This window comes from Limulus polyphemus, unplaced genomic scaffold (assembly GCF_000517525.1).
Source record: "Limulus polyphemus unplaced genomic scaffold, Limulus_polyphemus-2.1.2 Scaffold4739, whole genome shotgun sequence".
Taxonomy (NCBI): Eukaryota; Metazoa; Arthropoda; class Merostomata; order Xiphosura; family Limulidae; genus Limulus; species Limulus polyphemus.
In genome coordinates this window covers 9,444-21,898 of record NW_013670349.1, presented here as the reverse complement: position 1 = coordinate 21,898, position 12,455 = coordinate 9,444, and the positions used below count along the sequence as shown (strand labels likewise).

General features: G+C 33.7%; 1 protein-coding gene across 1 annotated transcript in view; it reads left to right on the top strand.

Annotated features, from left to right (window-relative positions):
• LOC106471621 (obscurin-like) overlaps positions 1-12,455 on the top strand; it is a 71,086-nt gene that overhangs the window by 49,947 nt on the left and 8,684 nt on the right. The window contains exons 7-8 of the mRNA XM_022400237.1: positions 1,539-1,644; positions 3,862-4,062. Of these exons, the coding sequence (XP_022255945.1) occupies positions 1,539-1,644; positions 3,862-4,062 (307 nt within the window). The remainder of the gene's footprint in view (positions 1-1,538; positions 1,645-3,861; positions 4,063-12,455) is intronic.

Genomic DNA, 12,455 nt, shown 5'->3' with positions numbered 1-12,455 from the left:
CTGAGTCCACAGCTAGTTCAAACTGCTACAGCCAGTTTTTCTGAGTCTACAGCTAGTTCAAACTGCTACAGCCAGTTTTTCTGAGTCTACAGCTAGTTCAAACTGCTACAGCCAGTTTTTCTGAGTCTCAAGCTAGTTCAAACTGCTACAGCCAGTTTTTCTGAGTCTACAGCTAGTTCAAACTGCTACAGCCAGTTTTTCTGTATATAAATCTTGGTTGGAGAGTGTTGTTTCCAGCTTCTCATTGTTAAAAATTATTCGAGTTGAAAGTTTTACAAGCGTGTACAAGATGAACTCTGACTGCAAGGCTGAATCAGTCAGCTTTTGTGGATGGGCAATCAATCATACAGTAGAGGTGAATTATTTGATATATCAATTATTTTGTTGTGCTTGAGGTGACCACTAAATTTTTTTTTTTGGTTCAACTAACATTGCATCCAATTAATCAGGATTTCTTTCATTTGTGCTCAAGTTAGTCTGAAATTCTGTCTGACTGTGCTACTCATTTTGTCAAACAAGCCTCCCATTCAGCTGAAAATATGTTGAAACTTTATTTGTTCTCAGTTTAGCTGGTGGTATACTTTACATCAATAGTACATGTTTCTTTCAGAAATGCCAACCTGCATTACCAGTTTTACCTACATGAAATTATAGCTATTGCCTGAACTAAATGAAGTATTTACTTAAATTAATTAACTAATTTATCAACCCTTAGTATATGCACACTACGTCATCCAAATGACATTGCACACTATAAAGTATGTGTCATCATATGTACAACACACATGCACCATCACAATGTGTACACACACCATAAGTGAAGAGAATGTACACCACACACACATATACACCATTATTTGCACATACAGTAATATTATGGTGCACACCCACACTGATGATATATGTACAGGATATCAATACAAGTGATTGAATGATGCATAAGATCATGTCACCTTGTATAAAGAAAGTGCATGAACAAGTGGAAAAAGTATTTTAAAAAATTGAAAGTTTAGGAATGAGTGCACCAAAAAGTGAGGAAACAAGGTAGGAATGGGCACTTGGAAATACAAGTAATGCAATATTTCTCTATACAAGAGACTTTGATCACCCTGGGAACTGGAAATCAGCTAAAGTATTATATATCAAACATTACATAAAATGAAGAATTAGTAAAAGTTGTATTATTAATGATGTAAAGAATTTTAACAACACTGAAGGTCACTTCTAACTGAACTGTTTTCTAAGCACGTGTGTCTTCAAGGGAATTACACAATTAAGTACCACCTAAACTTTGTGAGATTATTCTCAGACAACTGTGTAGGACTGAGGAGAGCACAAGAAAGTGTTAAACTAGTTTCTTGATTTTTGTGCTTATATTTTTGGTCCAAAAGTGAGGTTTATTTTATACTTTTGAGATTGAGTTATTTCAGACTCTCAAGTGATAGTGTTCTGTTTACAATTCCTATTAATTTAATACTATATTTTAGTTAGTTGGAATATATCTAATGGAAGTGAATGTCTTTATGACTGGTTTTCAGAAACAGAAGCAGACTATGATATTCTAACATATAGTCATCCTCATATTGTGAAACCAAAGATTAAACCATTTGAGGACTATTATGACATTGGAGATGAGCTTGGCAGGTAACTGTGTTCTTTCGGTTCTCTTGCTTGCTTTCTGTAATGAGCATTCTCGGTTGCTTTGGAAACTAATTTTTGTGTGATATATGAATGTGAAGGATTTATATACAATTTAAGTTTTTTGTAATAAGTATACACTATTTACAGGTTTGTTTTGGAGATATAAGACATTCTAAATATTAATTGATTCCTTTATTTAAACATGTAATAAGTATACACTATTTACAGGTTTGTTTTGGAGATATAAGACATTCTAAATATTAATTGATTCCTTTATTTAAACATATATATATATATTTTAAAATCTGAAAGAATGAACATTTTGGATGTTAGTTAAAGACTAAGAAAGATATTTATTTGTTAGTCAACAATATTTAACAACTTAAATCATATTTTAAGATCAAGCTTCTACTCTGGAAAATAAGAAGTAGCAGGTTAAATAGTGTCATAATAGAAAAGAATAATTTATCTGTATATTTTTAATGTGAAATTAATAAAATTACAGTGTTAAGGGATGGCAAATATATTCATACAAATAATTTTGAATATAAAATGAATAAACAAAACACAAACGTAATAACAGGAAGCATTTATTAGACATTTCGGAATCGTCATAATTCCATCATCAGTAATCTAGAGTTACAAAACAAACAAACAAACAAATCGAATATACAAATATAACATGAGGAAATGAAAACTGAGGCACAAGTGAAATAGTTAAAATAGGTTTAAATCCAGTGATAACTGTGTTATTTAGGGACAGGAGATGAGTTTTTATGTATAATGTTTCTTTTATAAGAAGTTCAAGACCTGAATCGTCATAATTCCATCATCAGTAATCTAGAGTTACAAAACAAACAAACAAACAAATCGAATATACAAATATAACATGAGGAAATGAAAACTGAGGCACAAGTGAAATAGTTAAAATAGGTTTAAATCCAGTGATAACTGTGGTATTTAGGGACGGGAGATGAGTTTTTATGTATAATGTTTCTTTTATAAGAAGTTCAGTATTATGTTTAGCTGTTGAAAGAATTTTAAAGTTTGAGAGAGAAATCAGATGACCTGTTTCTGTATTGTGTTGATAGATAGAGGAGTTGGGAGGATTCTTAACTAACTTGTTTGTCAAACCACCTAAGATACCCATTGTATCTAAACTTCCCTTATACACCTGTTTACCATATCTTGGGAGACAGAGCTCCCTTATCATGAAACAGTTGAAAAAGTTATGTAACACTTACAATCCCCAAATTGACCTGAAAGTCATTATGAAACCAAACTTTAGACTAAAAAATGTTTACCACTACAAAGATCGTTTCCCGACTGCCCATTGTTCACATCTTGTCTACTTATACATGTGCGGAGACTGTAAGGCCTCCTATATTGGTGAAACCAAACTTTAGACTAAAAAATGTTTACCGTTACAAAGATCGTTTCCCGACTGCTCATTGTTCACATCTTGCCTACTTATACATGTGCGGAGACTGTAAGGCCTCCTATATTGGTGAAACCAAACTTTAGACTAAAAAATGTTTACCGCTACAAAGATCGTTTCCCGACTGCCCATTGCTCACATCTTGTCTACTTATACATGTGCAGAGACTTACTGTAAGGCCTCCTATATTGGTGAAACCAAATGTCACCTTAAAGTACAAGCATGTGAACACATGGGCATATCTATAAAAACTGGAAGAAAGATTACAAACCCTCCCAACTCTGCTATCTATCAACACAATACAGAAACAGGACATCCAATTTCTCTCTCAAACCTTAAAATTCTTTCAACAGCAAAATATGATACTGAACTTCATATAAAAGAAAAATTATACATAAAAACTCTTCTCCCATCCCTAAATAACACACAGTCTTCATTGGATTTAAGCCTATTTTAACTATTTCACTTGTGCCTCAGTTTTCCTTTTCTGGTGCTATATTTGTATATTCAAATTGTTTATTTCTTATGTATATATTTCTGTTGTAATTACAAATATTGTTTGTTTGTTTTGTACCTCTAGATTACTGATGATGGAATTATGACGATTCCGAAATGTCTAATAAATGCTTCCTGTTATTACGTTCATGTTTTGTTTTATTATTAAGCTATGTTTTTCAAAAAATGAGTCGATTACTAAAATGTATCAAATGCTTATTGGCTATAGAAAATTCTCCATTTAATTTGATAAATAAATGAACTTAATATTTTTCTTTATTCTGAAGAGGTACACAAGGTATTGTGTACCATTCAGTAGAACGGGTTTCAGGGAAGAGCTACGCTGCCAAAATGATGCACGGTAAAGGGAAACTACGAGACTTTATGGACACTGAACTTGACATAATGAATCAGTTATGTCATCCAAGATTGGTGCGGTTATTTGATGCTTTTGAAACCAAATCCTCACTTACTCTTGTTACTGATCTGTATCCTTTTATGGTAGTTATAGTACTTGTCATGCATTTAGACTCAACACAATATTACCTTTTGTGTGAAAATTACATGAACCTTGTATATATATATATGTGTGTGTATGTGTAAGGTTAGTTGTATACAAGTAACATAACATGTCTGAAATGCAGGAGCTGTATAATTCACTATAGATGTGAAAAAGTTTCATATCTTAAAGATAAAACAGAAATTGTATGAACATTTCTACAGGTTGATGAGGGTTTCATTAAGTATCAGCAAAAATCAGGGCTTAGATATTCCATTTCAGCAAGGGCCAAAGGATGTTTCATTAACATATTCTCAGTAGTGTCCAATATGTAATACGAGATGAAAACTTTCTTCTTTAAAGAGATTATCCTGATTCTCTCATCCACTGAAGCTAGTTCATATATCGTGGAACAAACCCTCTACCCTACCAAAAAAAGAACACACCAGTCATATTCTACTTGTGCTAATATATCATCAGATGAATATCAAAGATATTATATGAAACATTTGTACAATACTTACTGAAAACCCAACCACTAAATCTATTTTCAAGAACTCATCCATTATTTCTTACAGATATGACAAAATCCTGAAAGAAATCCTGGTACACAGTAACTTAAAAACAACATGATACATCAGGCATCTAGTCATGTAAATTAAACATATGTGTCACATGCTCACATGTAAACAGCATAACACACTTACACAGATAGAATATGAATTTCAACTTAAAACTATCCTATACATGTGCCACTTAACTGTTTCAGCACAGATTCGGTACTAAAACTTCAATTATAATCTACAGTTTGATACCAAACTTATTGACATAAATTCATGAAACAGTAGTTCAATAAAATTTTGATTGCGAGTCAACAAACAAGATGACATGGCCTTTCACCCATGACCCGTCTCGATTGGGTTAATGTTTCACTTATTGTATAATTTGTAAGAAGTGTGGTAGTTTATACATTGCACAAACATGTGCTACCTAATGTGAACATCTAACCCACATTAATTTGCAGAACCAAGTTACATCTGTAAGCAAACATTTCACCAGCAATTAGAATACAGTTGAGGACTTTTTTGATTCTCATGTTCCAATAGGCATCCATAAAAGGATGTAAAGGAAATTAATCCTATTTGTTCACCTGCCACAACCTTTAACAGAGTGCCATTTCACATTGCCATTATGTAAGTTCACCTGCCACAACCTTTTACAGAGTGCCATTTCACATTGCCATTATGTAAGTTCACCTGCCACAACCTTTTACAGAGTGCCATTTCACATTGCCATTATGTAAGTTCACCTGCCACAACCTTTTACAGAGTGCCATTTCACATTGCCATTATGTAAGTTCACCTGCCACAACCGTTTACAGAGTGCCATTTCACATTGCCATTATGTAAGTTCACCTGCCACAACCGTTTACAGAGTGCCATTTCACATTGCCATTATGTAAGTTCACCTGCCACAACCTTTTACAGAGTGCCATTATGTATTTGATCTCAGAGTTATCAACTATTTATTTGATCCTACATTAGTGGCAATTCATGGTAGAAAAGAGTAAATACCAAATCCAATTTACAAGGATAGTGAAAAAACTGTACATACACATTTCAGGGATCCTAGAGGTTCTGCAAATGCAATATGCAATGGACTAAAGTATTTTTATTCTACAAATTAACATAACCTTGTACTCTGACTTCTTAGTCTCTTGATTCAGATGGACATCGTCAATTGGCAGGCATGTCTTGAGTACAAATACTTTCGTAACAAATCTGCTGTTTTGTATACAGTGTAAACTTTACTAAAAACCCACTATATTGCATTTAGATACATTTAGTAAATTCAGAATTATAGTCAATATTCCTTCTCCAATATATGGGGTCCATCCATTGGACCAACCCTGTGCACATTTGGTTAATCTGAGAACCTTACAACCAATCTAATTTAAATTAACCTTTTTCTTTCTTTCAGAATTTAACTTAAAGTAAATTTTTGTTCCCTTATATTTCTCCTTATCTTTCAATCCCCAGTGGCTCATTGATAAGTCTGGAGGCTTATAACACTAAAAACTGGGTTACTATACCTGTGGTTGGAACAGCACGGATAGCCCATTGTGTGGCTTTGTGCTTAACTATGAAAAAAACATTTATTCCTTTTATCTTTTATGACTTGACTAGTATTTATGTAAAAGATGTAATTTTTCAAAGAAATTTCTAACCCAGTTTTCAAAATATAGGACATACTATTTTCAAATTCTGGGTTTGTTTTATGATATGAAAACAGTACCGACTTGAAACATTATCTTCCAGAAGTGAAAATATATATATAACTTGATGATTTTGTAATTTATTCCTTAATTTCTGTAAATGTTCTTGAGCTATATATGGATATGAAATATCTGATAGGTGACTTCATTGTATATATTAAACCAACCATGCACATAAACTATTATTCTCATATAAATGATGCTTTATTTTACCTAATGAATTGTAAAAAAATAATGTGCCATAATATTACCACAACATATCCATATATTTAAATAATTTGAGAGTATAAATAGAAATGTCACCCTCAAGTGATGCCACAGCTGTTCCTGCCACTGCCAGAAAATCAGAACAAGCAAAGTACAAAAGTTGGCAAAAAAATGTAAAGTAGGTATAACAAAATACATTTTCCTAAGAATGTATTTACATAACAAGAAAGAAAAATATGTCATTTAGCAGATATTTCTCAAATAATGTGAGGGGGTTCATTTTTCTATTACCTACAATACCATATTGTTTCAATACATTTATAGAGAAAAGTTTTAGCTGTGACAGAAACCAAAATACTAGTTACATTTTTATATTCCGTTAACTCTGTCAACATGGGCTCAGTCAAATTGACTGACCATGTGAGCACGTTGTACTTGTTTAAAGTCATTATAGTTTTGATCTTACTAACTTTTATTATAGTATGTGTATCTTCACAAAACTTGGCAGACTTTAAGTAAACATTACAAGTCTTTCACATACAAAAAAATAAATTAAAAAAGATTTATCCGTGAATATATCGAGTCTTTTTTTGACTAGTCTGAGTGCTAAGAAATTTTCATGTTAAAATAAAAAATACTTTTCTTCATCTCAAAAATCTCAAATTTCATTTGCATAATCTGTAAAACCTCCTAAATACATTTCAAATGTTTGTTTCCAATAAAACTTTATATTTTATCTGTTATCTTTTCTACCCTAACTTTACACAAGGTTGGTCAGTGTTATTTTCATAACCTCTAGGACCTGCTAAATACATAATAAAAGTCTTTTCATTAAAACTTTTTTTTTTCTGTTGTTTTCTCTATCCTAGCCCCCAAGTGGCACAGTGGTTTGTCTACGGACTTACAACGCTAGAAACCGGATTTTGATACCCGTGGTTGGCAGAGCATAGATAGCCCATTGTGTAGCTTTGTGTTTAACTACAATGGCAGAGCATAGATAGCCCATTGTGTAGCTTTGTGTTTAACTACAATGGCAGAGCATAGATAGCCCATTGTGTAGCTTTGTGTTTAACTACAATGGCAGAGCATAGATAGCCCATTGTGTAGCTTTGTGTTTAACTACAATGGCAGAGCATAGATAGCCCATTGTGTAGCTTTGTGTTTAACTACAAACAAACAATTCTTTACCCTAACACTATTTAGGTATTCAGTCCAGTTTACCAAAAAAAAAGTGAAATAAATCTAGATTACCCTTTCTAAAATAACTGCATATTGTTACAGACACTATTAATCTTACAGCTAAAGCTAATATGATTCAGATCTTTCAGATTTATAGCTTTAATGCCACTTAGATTAGCACCAAAGCAAATTATCACAGTGGGAAAGGCTTGCATAAACACAGCATTAAGTTACCAGCATGCTCATTCAAATTGCAACATGCTGTACCTGTGAGATATGCTCATGCTATCAAGTATTTTATTCTATATAAATTTTTTGCATTTAATCTTTCTTATCTAACAAATTTGTTTCTAATTTTTACATTTTAGTTACTTTTATAACAAGAAAAAGTAAATAAGAAATTTAGTACTTACATATGGGTCTTGTACTTTTTTGCTCTTGAGGTCTCAATGAAATTTAACCCTATTTTTTGTATAATTTTTATTTATTTTAAATATGCAATTTAGAACATAAAATGTTACCATGTAACAAAAAAATATGTTCTAAAACTATTATAACTTAATTGACTTTCTGACTAAGCTATATGTGCATTAATATTATTTCCTTACTTAGTCAGGCAACAATGAACTGATGTTGATGCAGAGTAACTAAAAACCAATTTTGAGAAAAAGCTAGCCTCATGAAAGTCTTCTCTTTCTATTGGTTATAAATAATACAATAGCAAATGTCAGAGAACGTTATTCATATTTTTTAAAGACATTATGTGCTAGGAGGGGTGTGTTCAGGAGAATAAATTCTATAAATTTTCATTTTAGTGTTATATATATCTGATGTATAACTGAGTAAGTCCCTGGAAACTTAGAAAATAATATCGAAATGATCGAAGGAAATTCTAAAATGGGCAGTTGGGAAAAATAAATGTTGTAGGACACTGTTGATACATAAAAATGAAGATTGAAGATTTATTTAACTATTTTCTTTTGAAATTAAAACTTCAAAAGTATTAAAAATTTGAAATATACACTATGTTTTTGTACCAAGTTTTTGACATACATTGATAATAAAGTAGTTTAATTAAATTTAAATTTAGCTCTGTAAAAAAGGGTCATTACATGTCAACTTTGATCTACACATACACATAGGGTTAAACATAAGAATGTTGTTGATGTTGATCATATTTGAAATATGTGTAATAGTTGAATAAGATACTGTCAAAGATTTATTTCAATTTCATACATGTTTTATTGAAAATTAAAAGTCACACAACAACTAACTTAAGATATAAATAATGTATTTTCTAACAATTTTAGATAGAAAGGCTAATACTGAATAACATTAAAACACAAAATAAAATAATTTAAGTATTACTGTGGAAATCTGCATTACTTGGAGATTCTCAAATTCTAGTTTGTGGCATCTCAAAGGAATGGAGTGTGAGCAAAGATGTCACCCATTTCCTCCATTCTAAGAGACTGACTCAATTATTTTCAAGTGTCACCAATGAAAAGAGGGGAATGGAGTGTGAACAAAGATGTCACCTATTTCCTCCATTCTAAGAGACTGACTCAATTATTTTCAAGTGTCACCAATGAAAAGAGGGGAATGGAGTGTGAGCAAAGATGTCACCTATTTCCTCCATTCTAAGAGAACTGACTCAATGAAAAGAGGGAAAGTTTCTTCTCAGCTTTTGTATTTGTAAGGTAATAATACAGATGCAAAGTGAGGCAAGGATAAAATTCTGCTGCAACATTGGCAAAAATGCTGAATAACTTATAGTATGGTATGAAACCCTATTGCTAGTTTAAGCTCACTCAGGGCTTTTTTCTATCTGCCTCATTATATTAAGCTTTGAAGCAAGAGTACTGAACTCAAGATGGACAGCTGCAATACTCTGGATTAATGAGAATACAACAGAATCATCAAAACATAATTCATTTTTCCTCTATCATCCTGTCTAGTACTGCATAATACATGATTTAGCAAAGATGTTTTAAAACTTAATCAGCTGATGTATCATAACTCTGAGCCACAAAGTAGAGAGAGGATTAGTGACAAACCTTTTCAAGGTATTGTGAAAGCTTTCTCTTTCATCTCTGTTTCACTTCCATTGGCATATCCACCTACTGGCTTAATGTCTCCTTGACGTTGTACATTTTCTTAAAAGTAGTTGTCTAATAATTTCTGTACAAAAAGCTAGATGTGCTTATGTGCAAGATGAATTGTCTGTGCTAAATCTGCACCAGAATACTGAAATGCACTGTGGTACAATTTGACTGAATATGTCAGAGAAAGTAACCAGAAGGTAGAGTGTAGCATTACTGAACTACTTCTCTTATAAGTCTAATATCTCCTCTGCAATTTATGAAAAATACTTCTTAGATCTCAATTTAAGAAATTTGTGTTTTGTTGGCAGTACCAACAAACCTCTTTCTGAAGTTTCACATTTTTGTGAGGAAAATTGGCTATTGACTAGTTTCTTCCTGTGCTTTCAGAAATATATCCTTTCTTATAAAATCCATTGATGATGATAAAGGCATCAGTTCAGTAAGTTAAAAAACTTGCAAGCTGATGAGCAGCAGCTGACAAGACTAAGAATTGCATAAAAATAAACAAATAGCTGCATGCATTTGTGCACAACTTATACTAAATGTAGATTATATAAAACATACATCTATCTGTAACTAGATATATATATACCTATGATAAAATTTGGAAGGATGATAGTGTGGTAAAACAGCTGTTGTTTTTTTTTCCTGTACAGTTTACACTGATCTTTTGTTGTTCATGACTGGACATGACAGAAGCACTATTTGTAGACTAAGTAACACACTGTGACAGATCTAAATTAAAAGCTCTTTCCGACTGTTACAGAGTTGTTGTTGACAACTTTTTTTGTCCTGGCTTACAGCCATTCTTCGTTTCCTTTTCTTGATTTTTGATCTTTGGAATTTATCTGCTTGGGGAGTGGATCTTTTAACTGCTATTTCACTTTTTAGTGTCTATTTTTTTTACTCCTTCTTACCATTATCCTAAGTTACATCTTGTCCATCTATCTTATTTCTAAAGCATTCCTTAGAAAAGTTTTCTGTAGACAGTTGTTCTCTCAATTTCGCACTCTAGCCCATACTACTACTTCTGCTCTATCCTTTCTTACTTAGTTCCTCTGCTCTTAAGACCTGTTCAGTTGAGAAGCTCTCTTCACTAATGTTTGCTGCCTCACTCCTTATCTTCATGGCCTTTGTTGGGCTCATTTTCTTTGCCCAGAGGTATCCAGGGATGTTCCTGATCCCCTAGAGACCCAGATTTAGGCAGCCTGGCATCAGCCCTTGTTGTCTTCCTTGGTTTCTTGTCTTCATCAACCTCACCCTTCTGTTCCTGTTCTCAGGCCTGCTCAATCCATGTCTTCCCTTCCCATTCTTCTTCTCAAGTCTGACCCAGTAGCTGCCCAACTCTCTCATTTTGCCAGTCTTTGGTCTCCATTTTTGGCTGGCAGATTCAGGTTCTCACCCATGGCCTATCTCTCCACTTTTCTTTGCTTCTGTGCATTGGACCTGCTATTTTTGGATCCCTCCTATTGAATACATCTCGTAGCTTGTCAGGTACCAGGGGCTCTGAACCTGGCGACAGATCACCTCTCTTAGCTAGACTGGATTCTAACCACAGGGTGGTCTCTCCACCCTCAGGTTTAGTGTTCTGTTTGTTCTCAGTTGGTCAAATCCCTCAATTATGTCTTTGCCATTCCTCTCAACACCAAACTTCCACTCTTCTGATCTCCAGTTTCTCATCCTTCAGCTCTGGTTGATGCTGTCAACCAGGACTGGTCTCATCTTTTTACCTATGATTGTTCTCCTCTTCATCTTTTCCTTCAGGTCCTCACCTTGATTTGTGACACTCCTTATTAGGTCCTGTTTGTGGCATCTCTTTGGCAAGCAACCCCAGTTCCTTTTGCTTAATCAATTAAAATGTGGCCCTCTCATTTTCTGCCACATTCTCCCTCTCTCTTGCTCCAACCTCACACATCTCTTTTTCATCCAGAGATGTTGCTCCTACATCTTCATTTGTGGGATTTGTCTGATCCATTGCCTGCAGGGCTGGACTCATGTAGCTTTTTTTATCCCATTCCTGTCACCTTTTGGCATTGGTCTGTCTGCCACTTTCTTCCTCCAGGCCATCCTACTATGGCCCAGCTTTTGGCCTTTTTCACATGGTTATTTGGCTATAGATTGTCATTCTCCACTGTATCTAGTTAACAGACAGCTTTGTCAACTACATTTTGTCTTTCTCATTACCACCTGGTGTTTTTTCCCTGTCTTCTCCACTTTGTTCTGATCGTTCTTTCTCACTAACCACCTCATTTCATTCCCATGCCAAACTGGGACCTTAATGTAGTTTTATGTGTTCTCACTCATGCCACAATCAACCTATTGGCTTCTTGTTCTTTATACCATCTTTCTCTGAAGACATACTTCTTTCTCCTTCTTGTCTGTTGTCACTGTTGTTCAAATGTCTATGTCATCAGTGCTTCCCATACTCTCTTTCACTATACTTATTTACTCCTCTACCTGGACCAGTCTTTTCTTCCCAAGACTTTGGCTGCTTGGGAAGGTGATCCTTCTTTCTCTCCTATCTCTTTCCCTTCTGTTTCTCATCTCTATGCTCTTTCAGACCCAGATCATCTCCTCTGTCTGTTTTGGGCTGTGTGGTGTTATTTCTCCCAAACA